This window comes from Olea europaea, chromosome 14 (assembly GCF_002742605.1).
Source record: "Olea europaea var. sylvestris chromosome 14, O_europaea_v1, whole genome shotgun sequence".
Taxonomy (NCBI): Eukaryota; Viridiplantae; Streptophyta; class Magnoliopsida; order Lamiales; family Oleaceae; genus Olea; species Olea europaea.
The window spans coordinates 8,199,391-8,219,151 of record NC_036250.1 but is presented as its reverse complement, the minus strand read 5'-3'; the positions used below and the strand labels follow the sequence as shown (position 1 = coordinate 8,219,151).

General features: G+C 34.0%; 1 protein-coding gene across 1 annotated transcript; it reads right to left on the bottom strand.

The window, feature by feature from the left end:
• Positions 1–12,556: 12,556 nt before the first annotated feature.
• LOC111409028 (probable WRKY transcription factor 7) lies at positions 12,557–14,158 on the bottom strand. The gene is made up of 3 exons (XM_023038926.1): positions 13,327–14,158; positions 13,094–13,219; positions 12,557–12,973 (listed from the first exon to the last, which is right to left on the bottom strand). The coding sequence occupies exons 1-3, from the start codon at positions 14,025–14,027 to the stop codon at positions 12,811–12,813; spliced, it is 990 nt and encodes a 329-aa protein (XP_022894694.1). The 5' UTR covers positions 14,028–14,158; the 3' UTR covers positions 12,557–12,810.
• Positions 14,159–19,761: the final 5,603 nt, after the last annotated feature.

Genomic DNA, 19,761 nt, shown 5'->3' with positions numbered 1-19,761 from the left:
TTTGGGCTTGATCCCTTTGTGGGTTACGTAGGCAACCCATATGTTTTCGGGTACAACCCCTTTTGATAATAAAATATTTTTTCCCTATCCATGAACTATTTTGAACATGCATTTGACTTATGTCTTTTTATAATATTACTGTGATCTCAAGATATGACATATAAAGACATAAGATAAGTCTCTTTTAGAGACATGTGACTTCATTCTGATTAGAAGCATTATGAGAATCGATATGAATTAGCACAATTTTTTATCGCATTTGGTGCTAAGTTCTTACCACATACTACTACATTGGTTGGAGGATTGAGATTCATGTCGATAAGGATGCTGGCATTTGTAGTTGTGGAATGGTCTTATATCGATTAATTGGTGTAATGACTTCCATGTTCAGTGTTAATGTTCTTGTTGGACCGGATCATGTTACGTAAGGTGTCATCCTTGGAGCTTTACTTTTGGGGCCACCTATGTAGTCTAACTCGGGTGTTAAAACTTTGTTATAGTAATCAGATATTTGCCCAAGTGGGAGAATGTTGGAATAATTTCATATGTGGGCTTCACATTCGATTGCAAATTTTACGGATTAGATGTATGGCTCATAATGATATTTGTGATTGGGCCAAATTTATTAAGTGATCAATTAAGCATTTTACACTTTACGGGAGTGATTAATTTGATGTGGTAATTTTAAGTATGTGGGTCAAAAATAAAACCCTAATTAGAATTCTAGTCGTAATGGGACGACTCAAATTATTTCCTATATATAAAGGCTAGGTCCCCTCTCCTCTCCATATGTATTATTGGCTTGCCCCATTAATAGCTAATACTTTGTGATGAGCAGGGAGGGGAAGATCTTGACTGCTATTACAACTGTCATTCATACTAATAATGACTTTCGCAGGTATGAATTAGTTTTATTAATTATTGTATTGTGATTCTCAATTCTTAACATGATTAAAATTTAAATTCAACATTCACATCTAAATGTTTGCTTCAACTGTGCAAAATAGGATTTTTGGAAGCTTTATTGCTAAACTGTTGTCATAATAAATGAGACTAGGCCAATCTTGTTTGAAAAGCAGTTCTTTTAGAGTTTTAACCAAATCGCTTGACACACACATGAAGGTGCAGCTACAAAATTAGCTTCGGTTGTTGATAAAGTGACAATTGGTTATTTCTTTCAAGACTATGAAATAACTCCTAAACCTAGCATAAACGCTTACCTTGAAGTGCTTTTCCTATCATCTTGATCTCCAGCGTAATCACTATCAGTAAAACCCATCAAATCTGACTTTTCTCCATTCTTATATGACAATCCATAATCTGTAGTATCTTGCAAGTAATGAAAAATCCTCTTTGCAGCAAGAAGATGATATTCCCTTGTATATTCCATGCACCTTCTAATGAGACTAACAACACGCATAAATATCAAGTCCTATTGCAGTCAAATACATCAAGCTTCCTACAATTTGCTTATAAAAAGTGCTAGTAACCCTTTTTCTTCTGGATCTTTGATGAGCTTTAGACCAAATTCTGTTGAAGTACTTACAAATTTGCAATTCTTCATCTAAATTGTTAAGATTAGGTTCTACCAATTAGCAAACTTTACTAACAAATACATAAATTAAAACGTGCAAGAAAATAAAAAATGGAAGAACACAAGAGATTCTAAGGCAAGAGGCTCAAAGCAAGTTCCTAGTCTCCTTTTATGCCTTCACCACCGGAAGAAATCACTACATTAACCAAAACCAAAATATCGTCCAAGATTACAGTTCAACCTGTTGGGTTTTTTGATACCCAATAAATTCGGGTGATGATTTAAAATAGTTGTCGGATAATCTATCGACACCATGGACTTGACTCGACTTGAATATGATCAACACTTCTGGAAGGCCCAAGTTGAGATTGATTTTGTTGTCAATGGATATGTGAGTCTTGGCTCAATTGTTATTAAGTTTGCCTTGATTCTTTAGTAGCCCATTTACATATTGTTGGCCCAATTAAGTGACCCAGTATCCATTTATATATACCCAACCTCCCAGCAACCATTTTATGTGGTGTGTGTGTGTGTGTGTGGAAGAGATGGCCGAGAGTAAGGGAAGGACAGCCGACTTGGGGGTTGTTTGGAGTGAAACCCACCGTTGTTGCCTCTTCTTCTTCCTATTACCACCACCATACATTATTCTTTGTGGCATTTGAGAGTTCTTGGAACACCAAAATGAAGGTTAAAGGTTTGGGTCGAGCCGAAGTAAATCGTTGTTCGTCTGATTTTTTTGAGCCCGAAATTAAGATTTCTCGAGAGATTTCTGTGACAAATGGTATCAGAGCTTGTGTTATTGAGAAATATATGATTTTTTGGGCAAAAAATAGGCTGGAAGAGGTCAGATATCGATCTGAAAATTGAAGCAGAAAGCTGTCTAGATTTTTCAAAAACTGGTCAGACCTGTTTTAATGTTTTCTGGTGGAACCAAAAAGTGTTCGGAGAAACGGACACCACCAGTGGACTCAGCAAATAGAGGCGGTGCATCGATCGAAATCGACGATGTAGTCTTCAGACGGAATGTTGTCGACGATGAGACGGACCTTGCAGTGCAGTCAAATTTCAGTTTTGAGCAATGCAGTGAAAGTTGGACGATTTTGCCCTTAAACGTTTGGGTGCCGGGTGCTATTTTTGTGTTGCTACGATTGTTGGTGATTTTAGAATGAACGATGATGATCCTAAAGTGGTAAATTTATGTCTCTCGATATTTATGGATCTTCAGACGTGATCCCTTTGTATCGTGTTCTTTACCTTTTTATTATTGCAGTTAAAATTATTGTGTAGAGTAATTATTTATTTTTCGCATTAGAAGTCATCGTGTGGGGGTGATGTTAGGTTTGGGGCTATCGTGAAGGAGTAACAATTGCCTGTTGTTAGACTTAAAAATTATTTGTCTTGAATTCTTTGTGAATTTGTTGCTACTTTTTCTGCAGTATTAGAATTGCATGTGACCTTAGAAAAGTTTATTTGATCATTCTAAGTGAATTATGTTTATATTTTGCTTGTGGTCATTATTTGATATTGGTGGCATGTATAGGTCTAAGACAAGTGGGAAAAAATAAAATGTGTTTTGACTGTGGTAAATTTGGACATGGTGAGATAGATTGTCCTAGTAATGATAATAAAAGAAAAGATAGTGAGAGAGGTAAGGCGAACGTGGCTATAGGGTCGACTAATGACCTGTGTGGAGTTTATTGAGAGTAAACCTGGTTACTGCATCTGTATCTGTGTGTAATCTTTTCGGCATGCATGTGATTGCTTAATTATGTTGCATTGGTATGTTACACTTTCAATTTGTTTGACATGTGTAACTGCATGAATTAAAGTGATCTTATCACTTTGTGTAATGTGTTTGCATGCATAGTGGATTGAATTTTGTGGTGTAATTTGTTTGCTTTGTGAGTGGTATGAGAGTGTGGTTGTGAGAAGAAAGATGGGCAACCATTTTCTCCTTTATCTTTGTGAGGCCGCCATGTAGAGTTATCTTATTTCTCTTTGTGAATTTTTTTTGTGAGTGTTGTAAAGTAACCAACTCTTTCTTCTATTCTCTTTACATGTGACACATTCGCCATTTCCTTATTGGGTTTTTTGAGCATTGATAATTGGACCCTGTACGGATGGAGTGTGAAAGAGGCACTTCTATCACTTCTGTCCGGTGGAGATCAATTATCCACGTAGATTGAAAAAAGTGATGTGGTGATAAAGGATTATCCCGAGAACTCTGGATCTATCGTGATTTACCAGTTAGACATGGGTTTGAGTGATCAATCAAATAAGCATGGAAGGCGATGAGAGGAGATATGTGTTCTCGAGGTATGAGCAACACAAAATGGGATAGGATAAGTGTATTGAGATCTTTTAGTGGGTTATTTATGCATTTGTTGCATATTTGGTTGACCGCATGTTTGATTAACTTGGTGTTAATCAGTGGTTCTGTGTGAAGGTGTTTCCGAAAAAATCTATGTGTGTTATCCTATAAGATATCGCCATCGCATATTTATTTGCTCTTGATTGTTTATTGTGAATATTTACTTTTACTTGGATGTTCTTAATCTTAACTCTGCTGAGTACATGGAGTAGATATGGTGAGTGTTTCAGGTTGAAAACACAAGGTAAGGTCTGTGATACCAATTTTATTGTATTACTTTGATTATGCAAGTATAAACTTTGTGTTTTGATTGCTTGTAGATTTATTGGGCATCAAGGTGGATATTTGTTTGATTTTTTGATGTCCAATAAATCTGGGCAATAATTTAAAACAGTTGTCGAATAATTTATCGATACCATGGACTTGGCTCGACTCGAATATGATCGATACTTTTGGAAAGCCCAAGTTGGGGTTGGTTTTGTTGTCAATGGATATGTGAGTCTTGGCCCAATTGTTATTAAGTTTGCCTTGGTTCTTAGGTAGCCCATTTACCTATTGTTGGCCCAATTGGCCCAATTAAGTGACCTAGCATCCATTTATATATATCCAACCTCCCAATTGCCGTTTTATAGGGAAGTGTGTGTGTGTATGTGGAAGAGAAGGTCGAGAGTGAAGGGAATGCAGCTGGCTTGGGGGTTGTTTAGAGTGAAACCCACCATTGTTGCCTCTTCTTCTTCCTGTTACCACCACCATCCATTTCTCTTTGTGGGGTTTGAAAGTTCTCAGGCACCAAAGTGAATGTTAACGGTTTGAGTCGAGCCGTGATAAATCGGTGTTCATTTGTTTTCTGAGACCGAATCAAGATTTCTCAAGGGATTTCTGTGACACAACCTCAAAAACTCAGAAATCACTCAAGATTTTTCTCGAACTCAAATCACAGTTCACTTAAGAACTATACATGAAATCACCACTATTTACAAATCAGTCAAGACTTGTAATACATGATTTCATCTTGAAGATGAAGTATCTTCAAGATTTACAATCGAGGAAGGATGAAAGGCAATTAGAGAGAAAAGAAGATGAAAAACCAAGAAAAACGAATAGACTAAACCACAAATGAACCCTAAACACCAATAACCAAGTAAAATAGAAGTCACCAAAAGGTCACCAATCCAACGGCTGAAAAGGCAACACTTGACATCATCTAGTTTGCTCAGTCCACTAATAAAGTCGCATTTCAAAAACGTGAATTTGGTTAAAAACATTAAGGCGTCAATTGTCAACACATTTTGTCTTTACAATTAAATCAAATGGTCAACAGTCAACAATTCAACCATCCGGTCAGCAATTGACTCCACATCATTGTGGCATATCCTCACAAAGACCTGTCTAAAACTTCTTGCATATATATTTTTTTGGGAGACAAAGATACCATCAGTAGATTACATTACTTCCATATCAAGAAAATAATGCATCATTCCTAGATCAAACATTTCAAACTCTTACATCATGGATTTCTTAAATTTTTTAAACATGACACTATCATTCACAGTAAATACAAAATCAACAACATATAAACATACAATGAAAATTTTTCCTCCATCACCACTTTTAATATAAAGTGTATGCTTATATGGACATTTTTTTAACCTTCCTTTAAAAAATAAGCATCAATATAATTATACCAAACACGTGGAGCTTGTTTTAATCAATATAGAGCATTCTTTTATCTATAAACTTTATGTTCATTTTTTATCTTAACATAATTAGGAGGTTGATCAATAAATACCTATTCTTCCAAATCTTCATGTAAGAAACCCGATTTCACATCTAATTGGGAGATAGGCCATGAGTTTTTCACTACCATGCAATCACCAATCTGATCGTATCATGTCGTGTCGTGTCGTGCCGTGCTACAAGAGTGAAGACCTCTTTATGATCCACGCCAAACTCTTGTGTACAGCCTTTAGCTACTAAGCATGTCTTGTACTTATCGACTTCGCCATTTTCTTTTGCTTTGCCTTGTATACTCATTGTACACCAATGGTCTTTTACCATTTTGAAAGCTCTATCAATTTCCAAGTGTTGTTCCTTTCGATAGCCACAATTGCAACATCCATAACCTTTCGCTATTTTTATTCTTTTTCAGCATCTTCAAAAGCTACAGGATCACAATTTGAAAATAGTGCAAAATGAGTGAGTGAATTTTCAGAATTGTTTAAGTTAGTTACTTTAAAATCAATCATCCATGCAGGTCTTTCTCTAATATGCTATGGTCATTCTTCTTCTACATCAACTACAGGTGGGCTATGAACATTCGCTGAAACAGTTTGACTAGTTGCTGGTGGTTGCACATTTTCAATAGAATGCGACCTTTTCTCATCATTTTCACCATCCAAATTTGTTGAAATTTATTGTTTTGTTGTCACTCCATGACTAGAATTTTTCTTCATCAAAGACAACATCACTACTGATAACTATTTTCTTAGTGCTAAGATTTTATAATTTGTAAGCTTTTACTTTTGGTCTTCGTCTGCTCCATGTTTTCTCCGATGTCATATTTTGAACTGTAAGAATGGAACATCTATTCAAAATATGAATGCTCCAATTGACTGCTTCATACCAAAAACTTTTCGAAACTCTGCTATGTAACATAAAGTTCCATACCATATTCATAATGATGTGAATTTTTTCTATCGCAAACTCCATTTTATTAATGTGTGTATGATGTTGTAAGCTGCATCTTGATTCAATAAGTCTCATAATAATCTGCGAATTCATATGAGTTATATTCTCCACCATAATCAGTGCGAAAAAATGTTATAAAGCTGTCAATTTCTTTCTCAACTAGAACTTTATAACTTTTAAAGGCTAAGAAATCTTCGGATTTTTCCTGAAAAAACTACACCCAAGTTTGCCAGCTATAGTCATCAATGAAGGTAATTATATATCTTTTACCTCCATTAGAAGAAGGATTTATTGGTCTACAAATGTTAGAATGGACCAATTCCAATACCTTCTTTACTCTTCATGATTTCTTGCGAAAATTAATTACGATGTTGTTTGTTAACAACACATTATTCACAAACTTGAGAAGGAGCTTCAATTTGAGGAAGACCTATATCCATATTCTTCTGTTGTAGTGTTTTTAATCCACCAAAGTTTAAATGCTCATAAACAAAATGCCAAAACAATGCCTTATATCTCTATCTCGCAGAGAAACATGAATGTGCAGTGTTGTGTAGATACATATGAAAACATTCGGTTTTTTGTCATCTTTACTAGAGCAATTAAGTCCAATTTTCATCTTGAATTTGATAGACTCCATTTTTTTAGAGATTTCACATCCTTTCTCTTACAACTGACCAACACTCAGCAAATTTGTCTTTAAATCTGTGACATAAAGAACATTAGAAATAGTCTGTAAAGAATTTCCTTTGATTTTGATTGTTACCTTTCCTTTTTCCCTGATGTAGAATTTGGAATTTTCACTAAACTTCACATTATCGTTGAAAGCTTCATCCAAATCAAAGGATGCAAACTTGTCTCATCACATATGACAGCCGAAACCCGTGCCTAAGTACTACAAATTCTAATGGGTGTCCTCCCTGGAATTGCAAACCATCAACAAAGATATTTCTTCTTCATTTTCTACAAAATTTGATTTTTCACCATGTTCTTTAGACATGTTAGTTTGACATCCTAATTGATAGTGGCCATAGCTATAACATTTGTAGCACTCAACATTGGACTTATTTGCTGACATTAGTCTATAAACCGTTGAATGATGGCCTCATCGTCCTCTTCCTCTTTCTTGAAATTGATTATTTTGATGCTGGTGTTGTTGGTTACCACAAACATTGCTTTCTCTGCCTCCTCTACCTTAACCTCATCATCTATTAGCTCTACTTGGTATAGAGTAATTTTCTATTGAGGCCTTCAATGTTTGCTCCTCTTTCTCCTGTGGGTTAATTTTTTGCTCATGAACCAACAAAGAACTTTGTAATTCGTCAATATCTTTAGATTCTTCTATGAAGCAAACAACAAAATTAAATTTTTGGTGTCATGAATTGAAAAAATCTTCTCTACTATGGTTGCATCCTTTGTCTTGTCACCATGGATCCGCATCTTGTTCACAATCGATATTGTTCAAGAGAAATAATCTGTAAATAATTCTCTTGATTTCATTCGAAATATTTTGAACTCTGTACTTAGTGCTTGAAGCTATTGCCTTTTTGCCCATTGTGCCATAGTAATTCTTTTTCATGGAATTCAAAATATGCTTGGAGATGTCCTTGAAAAGAATGGATTCCAATAGCTTGGAAAAGATAATTCTTAGCATTGAGATCCTTCAACTGATGCCCTTCTATCTCTATTCTCTACAAATTTGTCATTGCCATGCCGGCAACTGGTTTTACTATTCTGTTGGAGACAACCTAAAAATATTCTTTGGATCTCAAGAAGTTCTTCGTGTGCATGTTCCAAAATCATAATATGCATCAAAGTTCGTACTTAATTTACTAACATTATTCATTAAAAGAAAGATATATTTTGAGAAGATTTTTGAACTAACATTTCATTTAATTCTTCTTCTTCTTCTTCTCATTGAAAAATTTTGATCGATTAAATTAATTTTGAAATCATCATATTCATCAAATTTTTCTCATCTAATTCTTGAGCTATCATTTTATTGTTATTCATTAAAGTGTTAGAATCTCTTAATACTTAATACATTTGTATAATTTATTCTTTGAGGCTACATTGTACTCGTTTCATTTATTTTTTCATATCAAAAACTTTGATTGATTCAAACTCTTTTCATCATCTTCATCAAAGTTTTTTATTACTTTTTTTGTACTTAACTTATTTCTATCATTCATCGAAGAGAGATATATTTTGAAGAAAAATTTTGAACTTACATTGTATCATTTCTTCTACTTCTCTATATCAAAATTTTGATTTATTGAATCAAAATTGTAAAATCATAATATGTATCAAAGTTCCTCGTCTCTCTTTTGGTACTTAATTTATTACCATTATTCATTAAATGAAGGATATATTTTGAGAAAAATTTTTAACTCACATTGCAGTTATTTCTTCTTCTTCTTCTTCACATTGTAAAATTTTGATTAATTAAATTAAATTTGAAATCATCATATTCATCAAAATTTTCTCATCTAATATTTCAGCTATCATTTTATTGTTATTTATTGAAGTGTTAACATCTCTTAGTACTTAGTTCACTTGTTTCATTTATCAAGAGAGGAGTTCATTATAATTTTTTTTCTTAAACTTGTAATTCGTATTGAGGTCCCGTAAAAGCTCAATAGTATAAAGATCGGTTCTCCTTGTTGCAAGTCACCTTATGGGTCATATTGAGATCCCGTAAAACTCAACAGTGTGAGTCATATTGAAGTCCCGTAAAGTTCAAAATTGTATAAAAATCAGTGCTCATTTTTTGTAAGTCACCGAAAGCGTTGTAAATGATTGAATTGTACCACAAGTCAATCAATATAGTGAATAGAGCTTGCTCGTGCCGAGAGCTTGGTAACGGAGGACATAGATCATTCATTTGGATTGAATTTTCACAATTATATCTTTTGCATCATCTCTACCATTTTACTTATAGTTATCTTATTTATATTTGTTAATTAATTCATCCACTTGCTTTTATTTGCTTGTGATTATTAATTGATCAACATATCCTTTGTTTCCTTGATTTAAGTTTATTTTTCGAAAAAGTTTTAAAAACCAATTCACCATCCTCTTGGTTAGTAATTCTTGGACTATCATACGTTACTTATAAAGCATTTCAAAATAACATGTAACTCAGATTCACCTGTGACTAGTAGCATTAAAAAAGGAACTGAATAACAAATCCTATAGACTAGGTAATTAGAAAGAAACTGATGATGCTAAAAAATAGGACATGTAAATTACTTATTCAATAGTGTATTATGCTAGAAAGGGTTTTTTTTTATGAACGATTAGTATTTTGAAATAACATTTATGTGATTCAAAATCAATAAAGAGTTTCTTGTGACGGAGCTCACCGTAATTCAGTATTAGATTGAGAACTTATATACTATGCTAGTGAGGATTAGTATTTTGTCATCAATTGTAATATGGTAGACCCTTGTATGAGTCATAGCGTATGTAGAGTTCCTTTTGAAAACCTCTTGACATAGAGATTGGACCACGTAAATATTGTTTTAGTCACAACTGACTACAACTAGGGTGGCTATGGGTCGAGTGGCTCGTCGGCTAGTCCACTTGTCTCGATTCGTTCCATGGGGCCTCTCAAGCTCGTATTCAGACGAGTTATAGATTGAGTTGAGCTTAAATTTTGTTTTCACTAGCCAAGCTCCCTCAGCTAGTGGGTTCATCAAGCCGGTTGTCTTGAGTTCATAGATCGACTTATTTTTAAGTTATTTTATTAATTTAAAAGATTATAAAAGATGAACCGCCTCGTGTTTAAAGATTGAACTGACGCAACTCTACCAATTATCCCTTAATTACACCATGTATGAATCAATTATGCTCATTGGACAATGATTGCTGACAGAGAGGGGGTGAGAGCGTGGCATGACAGGGCGAGATTAGGTAGTTTTTTTTTTTTTTTTAATTGTCCAATCATGTATTGGCATGTGTCTCTTTGTTATTGACACCGTCGTTGAGCCAGTCACTATAATAAGATTGTATGTAAATATGTTGGTGTGCATTTTACGTTCATGCTAGCAAGTTTTATTGACTCATTATACAATTGTAAGGATTCAAGGAGCTTTAAGCAACTTATGGGACAATTCTACGAAATTCCCTGATATCTATAACATAGGATACCATAGTTTTCAAAGAAAAATTCTTATTTTATCATTTATCTTTTTGACTAGACTAGATATTGAAAGAAACGAGAAGAAGAGCCAATTGAGAAATATATTATCTTAATCTTGAAATATGAAATACAGCCAAAACATCATCTATACACACTATAGTTTAATAAAGGTGACAACAAAAATTTAATAATGCAAGTTGATGAAATAAAATATTATCTCAAGATTCGTATAGAAATTATTGAGTAATAATCAAATTTAGTGTCTCATGACTTTGATATCCACCTGCACAACATCGTCAATTTTAAATTTTCAAAAAGTCTTCGGACCCGATTTTATTCTCACAACTATGATTGTTGATTTAAATTCATATAATTCAATTATTTTAAGTACAAAAATAACCACAAAGTTGAATAGATATTTTAGTACGGATAATTGGCACAAAACGTTCCTATCTTTCAAGTTTATTGTGAAAAACGTCCATACCTTTCATTTTTTGACATTTTTGCCCCTATCTCCACCTTTCTTCGTGCTAAACATCCGTTTTACCATTTTTTGACATAAAATGATCAAAATACCCTTCTATTTAAACAAAATAAAAAAATAAAAAAATTGCAACTATAAGCCCAAACTTTCCATATGTGCAAATCAGCCCAAAATTGAAAGAAAAAAAAATGGTCACTATACCACCTATAATCGACCACCACTTTGAAGCCAAAAAACTCCAGTCAACCACCGTCGAAACCATCGGACCTCCATACCGTCGGATAGCCCTCACTCCCCTCTACACATACCACCCAACATCCAATTACCATGTCAACAGATTTTATAGAAATTGCAAGCCAAAATATCTAACTCGCAAATGCAAATACGGGGCGGCACCACCTGTTCCGACAAAACTCATGTCATTTCTAACATTCCAGTCAAATATACACACCAAGACGTCCTTGTCCATGGTCTTCAAATGTCATTTAATTCACGTAATCAAACCGAACAGGTTGCGACTTCGAACATAGCCATTTTGTAGTTTTCAGGCGAATTTTTCAACGCCAATGGTGGGACCCATGATGGCAGACCACCACCTCAAGTACCTACTCCTCATGGCGCATCCAATGAGCATATGGGTCTTCCCCAATTTTGCCTGGACATGGTAGTTCATTCAAAAAACGAAGAAAACGCAAAACCCTTCGATCCCTTTTCAATTGGTGTTCCTCCACATCTACAATCAACAAATTCCTTCAATTAAAATACAATTCAAAGTGTAACGACTCTAGGCAGTGAATCAATTGCTGTAATTCATCTTTCAAATAAAGCAATTTAGGATTTTTGACCGACGATGGAATGGGAGTCTGGGTGAGGTGTGGAAGACCTTTTTTTCCAATTTTAGGCTGATTTGCAAATATGGAAAGTTTGAGCTTCTAGTTGCAATTTTTTCTTTTCTTTTCTTTTTTTGTTTTGTTTGAATAGAAGGATATTTTGGTCATGTTACGTCAAAAAATAATAAAAATGAAGTTTAGCTCAAAAAAAGTTGGAAAAGGGGCAAAATGTCAAAAAATAAAAGATAAAGACGTTTTTCATAATAAACTTGAAAGGTATGAATGTTTTGTGTCAATTACCCTTTTAGTACTAACATTACCCTTTTAGTACTAACATTACGCTCAAAAAGTCCAAAGTTAATGAGCTTACCCACCCACTTACTTGCCAAAATAAAGGTCCAAATTGTCAACTGTACCCATGTTGATATGTCCAATTTTTTACATTTTTTTCCCCTATTCAACCAACATGTCTTTATGGACTTGTTGAAAATTCATCAAAAAAATATGAAGAAAAATGGTAATTGTAATAAAATTATGTATAAAGATTTGACAACCTGAGGAAGCAAAAAAAAGTCCATAACTTGCATATGATTCGACTCCACAATTTCCTCACAATAATAAACAAATGGACCCCAGTTGATTAAAGGAGAATCAAAAGCGTTGACCAATTGGTCCTTCTTTTTCCACTCCTTCGACGGTCGATATTTAGACCTTTCATCTCAAATATGGGCCGTCAGATTGTGCGACTTTCTGATCAGATCAAGATGATTCAAGAATCAGAGCAGCTGGTGTTTCTGAATTAGATTGGGCATGATTGTGTTCATCTTCGTAGGTCACAATTAGCATCGTTGGATCATCCAAAGCCCGCTCCACATGTTTACGGGCCGTGCAGCCTCGTACGCTACTGCATCTGTAATATCCCCTGAAATCGAACGAATTATAAGAAATAATCAGCTTATAATTCAACTAGTATTTCCTTATTGAGTCAACGCAATCATAAAACGAGTCATTCAATTCAATGACTGAGTCACACAGAACTCACCTAGGATGAGGAGAACCTTTGATGGGTTTTTGACCATACTTCCTCCAAGAATACTCATCAGGTGGAATATCAGCCATCTTCATGCTTATAGCAGCCATTCTAACAACTCTCTTAACCCTTGTTTTCCTATTTCAAATCAAATTTCAAAATATCAATCAATGAATAAAATCTTTATTCTGATCCTAAATATCATATTTTTTGCATTTAATTTCTTCGAAGGATTGAAATTTAACCTTTTCTTGGGACAATGGCAACGATCTGCAGAAGACCCACCTCCGCACTTGGTGTTTGTATCATCCATTGAACTACACTTCCTCTTAAACGATGACGTTGATAGCGGTGGACGGCCGGCAGAGATCTGAAACCCTGACGACATAGAAGGCTGAAGACTGTCAGTGTCTCCAGTCAACGACGAGATAAATGAACTCGCTGGTGAAGCAAAACTTATTGTTGTCGACGACTCTTTTCTCTCGATCGACCCATTTTTAACTGGCGGCAGAGGAGGCAACTTCTGAATCGGCGTCGGTCGATAAATTTTTCCACTAGAATTTTCCCTTCCCTTTTCCTCTGAGACATTCTGATGCACCATAGAATTCTGGGTTTGATTAGGACCGAGTTGTTCAGATCGTGGCTCAGCTTTCGGATGATGAATATTAATTGGGCCACGGCGGAATCGAGCGTGGCCGGTCCGGTTGCGGTCTAGCAAAGAAATGAACTTTCTGAATTTGTTCACCGCCAAGTCGGCCACCGCTTGGCAGTCGGCGTTTCTAATTACATCCATAGGTTTTGAAGATGATGGTGTTTGGAAATTTTGTTGAGCAAGCATTCTGATTAGCTTCTCAACGCTCTGAAATCCGGCCGCCGCAGCTTCTTGGGCGGCGTTCTCTTCCGTTTTCGACGTAAACCTGTAGCCCGGCATTAACTCTACAGCCATCTTCACAAGATCATTCAACAATTAACAAAACCCAGAAAAAGAAATTAGAAGAGTTTGAATTTTACTTGGGAGAGAGATGTGTAGAAGAAAAGTAAGAGAATTGAAACTTGAAAATGCGCAAAGGTTATAAAAAATAGGCAGAGAGAAAGTCAAACAAAAGCTGTTCTCAACTCTCAATGTAGTGTCCACTTTTGACTCGGAAATATGAATCCAGTTAAATCACTCCACGTGGAAGTCTAAGAGAGAGAAAGTTTAAATATACATTGACCAACTTTATTTTTATTTGTGCGGTGGGAGCGGGTTAACTGGTGAACCGGTGGTGGAAAATGATGAATTAAAGTTGCCAAAAAGTCAAAAAATAGTAATGGAGCCGTTGCATTAGATACTCGATTAGGTTGGCGTCATAGCACGTAGTTGACCCTTTTTTTGACCTTTAATTGCAAAAAATTTAGAGCCCGTTTGGAAGTGATTTTAAAAATTGATTTTTTTTACCGTTAAAAGAAAAGTGGGGTCCACCCGTGAGAGAAGAAGTCAAATATGACGGCTGGAACAATGAAATAACGGTCAAAAAATCAATTTTTTGGGAAAAAAATCACTCCCAAACAGGTTATTATTTTGGGGTGAGGACCCCACTTACTGAAAACCGGTTTGAGGTCCTCTTTTTACTTATGCCCCTTGGTAAATTTAAATCAAAATCAACAATCAATTTTACCTATATATTTTATGGATTTCATAGTAAACTTTATCAAAACTTATTTAAAATCTATTTTTAATCCCCATTGTGTAGTGTATCAAAGTTTGAATTGAAAACTTATACTACAGAACTTTTGAAAGAAGTCTAGTATTGGATTCTTTTCTTGTTTTGGAATATCATAAAGAAGAGAATGACTTTTGACTTATTGTTATGTTCTCCAACTCATTAACACTATGTTTTGCTTTTGAATGAAATTGTCGTCTCGAATTAATGAAAGAGTTGACAACATTTAACGAGCTCGAATATCAAGATCAATTGTCGTCAAACCACCTTAAGACACTAACATCAAATGGCGATCGATTTCTACGAAAGTGGGCAGGACTCCTCTAAGTTCAAAGTAGATCATAGTCGATCGCTAAAGAAGGTGGAAGCTTATAAGGAAGTGAACCACATTGGTCGTGGTAGAGTTGGTCTTATCCTTGACTAACAGATCTACTCATTTCCTGCTTTCTTTATTCTTTTAAATATTAAAGAACCCTAAGGTACATATTTCACATGGCACCAACAAATAAATCTTATACAAGGGATCTTTAGGCCATATATAACAGTGCATCAAAATTTGAGGTAAATTTTGTACCAAATTAAAAATTATCTCTAAACCAATACATTCAAAATTGCTTCATCATTTTTAAATGGTGCAACACTAATCATTTACACCAAAATGGTGCAAACTATGATCACTGCAAGCGCAAACATTTTAAGATGGGGGTACAATCGAACTTGCCAAAAAAATTGTGAAAAAATTAAAGCATTTGATATCTTATTGCAATTTTTTTTATATGCATTCTCATACTTTGATAACGTTACATAATTATATCATTTTCTCGATATGTGCAATTAAACTATCATTTAACCACAAAATCGCTAATTTGACAATAATAGTAACCACGACAAGAATTAAGGACAATTCACTAGCTTGTAGACTAAAATACACTTCATGTTTATTTTTTGCAAATTCTGTGCAAGATCACTAAAGTCTTGTAATTCTCCAAAATCTTTGTCAATGCACATATCAAGAATATGTATACCAAGTTGATCATCAAGTGTTGATTATCTATTGCATCCAATTCTATCGGATATGCACACATAGTCGAATCACTTTATTCTTGTCAAGAGCAGCGAATGATTATTTGGACATAAACACGCAACATGAAAGAGTAACCAACAGACTACAATGGGGGCAATAGGCGATTGATGAGATTTTGAATGGTTTGGAGTAGAGAGAGAAAGGATAGAGAAATTTCGGATTTGGGCTTTTTTGAAGTTAAGGGTCGGTTTGACAAGATAATTGGACATGTGCTTTTTTATTATTGAAAAAAAAAAAAATTGTTTTACTCGCCAAGCATATATGTATCAATGGACAAATATTTTTCATGGGCTTTTCCAAAATTTTCCTAAAACAATTGGTGGGTCACATGACCCCTATGAGCCACCTTGGATCCACCGGTGAGTTGATGTTAGGTTGAGAGAGCTTGCACCATTTTTTGTGTAAAAAGGTGTTTTAGGATAGTATTAGAGATGACCTTAAATAAGAGAAAAGGGTTAGAACATTCCATATATACTATAATCTATAAATGTTCTTTTAATTCATTATATCTTACTAAAATCACTCTTTCTCACATCGAAAGGGAACCCAGGACAACTTTCCTAACCCCTTTTGTGCAAGCTCAGCCATAACGATTGGAATCTCTCAAGCAATGAGGAAATCAAACTCATTGGAGGCCATTCTTGAGGTTGGCCACTCAAATCCATCAAAATTATAGATATAAAGATTCTAGTATACGACCATTTCTTGAATTGGATGGACTAGTTTCAAAGGATATATATATATACACCAAAAGAGGGCCAGGGGTACAGTAGTAGAGATAGAAGACTTAGAAATGAAGAAATGATAATTTTATTTTGAATAAACAACTAAAATACAAGATTGCCAAAAAGAAAAAAAATTGAATACAGAATGAACACACTTAAAGACTGAACAAAACTATGCTAATCCCAATGCCGATTACACATGTTTCAGTTTACACATGTAGTCCTCGTTTGTTTCTCATTATTTACTCATTAAAATGAAAAATATGATCGTTATCCATCACATCAAACCACCATATTTGAAAATCTATCTCTTGTGTGGGTTCGTAACGGCTATATTTTTCATTCTCATTTTCCTATTAATGTGGCTCAAATGGAACCCTAGTAATTGGGGGTGCATAATCCATGTTACAAAATCAACTATGGACAATAAATTTTAAATATAAATAAATAAATAAACACGTTGAACTTAAAATCAACAAGAATCTATTATTGAATTCCCAACTTTGGAGAAGTTTTTCACTTAAAATTCTTTAATAATTTGTCCAGCCTATTGGGCCTCTTTACATGGACCACCTGATCCAACCCTCGTGGGACAGTAATGTCCTGGGTCCATTAAACAGTCGGGTTGGCCTTTTCGAAACGTCATCCAACAATGTTTTCAATACGAAAGGGATTGATAGCTGGTGATGGAAAATATCCATTGAAATTTGTCCATCCCATTCAAGAAATGGCCATATACTAGAATCTTTATCCCCCATTAACCAATGGAGTTTCAAGATCCATCGATTTCATTGTGTCGTAAGCCGAATATTCTGACCCCCTAAAAACTTGTTCAGATCAAGTAGCACAAAAGAAACAAACCCACTTGCATTATCATAAGTATTATTGTTCTTATTTCTAAAAGTAGCACGTAAATGATATCAAGAAACACTTCTGAAAGCCAGGGGCAGACTCATTAAGGGTCGAGTCGGGTCGGTCGCCCTCATGAATTTCCAAAAACCTTCGATCAGGTTTTTTTAAATTTAAATTTTCAGTTTTTTTAGTATCTTTCACAATTTATTTTAACCGATTTTCTATTTCGTCTCACTAAATCATAATTCTGCGTCCGCCTATGCTGAAAGCACTCTAATGTAGAATTTTGGAATAAAAATATTTTTATATGAAATTGCAGTTTGAAGACATCTATTATTACATTACCACTTATCAAACATGATCGCCTGTCCGAGCAGGAGGAGGTAATAGCTGCAACATGTAACGTAGCAATACCACACGTTGCCACATCCAAAATGAGCATTATAATTTGTGTTCATTATGAGTAAGAGATCAAATTAGTACTTCTTATATTCACTAACTCACAATTTAGACTTCGATTATAATATTTTTAAAAAGCATTTTAACCGTACAAGAGAATCATTTATAAGACTTTTGAAAAGTTCAAAACTACTTACAAGACTAAAAAATTGCTTTTTTACTTGTTTTGATACTTTTTTGAAAGTATAAGTATATTTTCTGGCTTGAAAAACTTTTGGGATCCGTTTGATTGCAATGATGGAATTTATGTGGAAAGAAAATGAATTTCAGATAATTAAATTGTCTAAAACTTGTTTTCCTGAGAATTTTCAATTAATATGTTTTATTGGTATAATTTTTCATCTGAAAAAATATTGAAATTTTGGATCTTTTGGTGCTTGTTTAACTTTGTTTTTTTATGAAAATTGTCAATTAAAGGAATAAATATTTTTACAACTGTTGATAAAATTTGTTCCCAATGCTGAAAATAAAAAAATAATAATAAAAAGCTAGAAAACAAATTTTCACCCAAAGGGGATGAGAATTGGTTTCCACCAATTCGTGGAAAATGCACATGTGTGGAGAAAGGATGGAAAATGAATTCCATGGAATACCTTTGCTATCAAACAATACAAAAGTTAGAAAATGGAATTCCATGGAAAATATACCCAATCAAACAGGGCCTTAATCCTTCAACAAGAAATAGAAATAGAAATAGAAGCAAAATCAAAAGTCCTACCAAATGAACTCAAAGTACTTCCAAAAACCATTTTTTGAAACCAGTTTGAATAGCTTAAGAAACGATCTCTTAATTTCTAAGCCAACTTCTGACGTTTCAAAAGTCATATGGAATGGGCCCTTAAGTCTTTATCTTTTGTTTGGCAACCAATTTGTAAAATATTTATAAACTCAACCAAAGCCAAATATTAATTTCAAACACACATTCAAAAATGTTGGAATTATGTGATATTTTCACAGATGTGAATTGGAAAAAGTCTTCAATTGATGAGATGGCTAGTCACAACTCCTCATTTGTAAATGATGCATATCAAAGAGTATTTTGTTTCGAAATGGGTGTTACCTTTTGATAGAGTGCAATGTACACAATTAATCATGAAATGGTATGATCTAATGATTAATATTATTTGTGTCATAAGATGCAACACTTCGAAAAGAAACATGAAAAATCTACAAATAGGATTATCCTAATCCAATTTTCTTCACTCCAAATCAAATCAATTCAATATAATTAATTTATAGTTCTTCATTTTTCAAATTCTATCAAAATAATTTTCAAATTATGAGTTTCGTACTTGATATTTAGTCTTCAATATCTTCCGTTCTAGAAAAGTATAATTAAGCATTGATTCGCTTGGTAAAATGAATCTAGGAAGAAGCGTTGTATCTTTGAAACGAACATCCATTTAATTTCATTAGCACTAGTACAGGAGGGAAATCTGTTTTAAGTCGCTTCAGTTCATCTCCTTCTAATTTTTACGTTTTTACTAAGTCTAAATTGGTGCTTATAGTTTTTGTTAGCGGATATAAACTATGAGCCAAATTATCCAATAAAAACTACTCATTTATTATCTACATATTTCGTAAAATTAATTACTATTTATTTTATGATTCTGATTTATAAATTTGATAAATGGATACTATTTAAAAATGTATTTTTATAAAAATAATGTAGCTATAATAAAGGCTAAATAAGTTTGAAAAAAAAATTAAAAAATGTACTAACAAAGTCAGTCATAAATAAATCAGTAATAAAAATGTGTTTTTCAGTGTTGAAAAGATGACAATAAAGTCCTGAAAATGGTAGATAGATCATAGATAGCTGACAAAAGATTTTGGACACCGTGAAGAGTTTTGAGA

Bases quoted from the DNA above. Each gene is read 5' to 3' on its own strand.
- LOC111409028 (XM_023038926.1), bottom strand. From the start codon at position 14,027: ATGGCTGTAGAGTTAATGCCGGGCTACAGGTTTACGTCGAAAACGGAA. The intron at 13,220-13,326 runs GTTAAATTTCAA...GATTTGAAATAG, and splicing joins TGCCATTGTCCCAAGAAAAG to GAAAACAAGGGTTAAGAGAG. The intron at 12,974-13,093 runs GTGAGTTCTGTG...GTTCGATTTCAG, and splicing joins AAAGGTTCTCCTCATCCTAG to GGGATATTACAGATGCAGTA.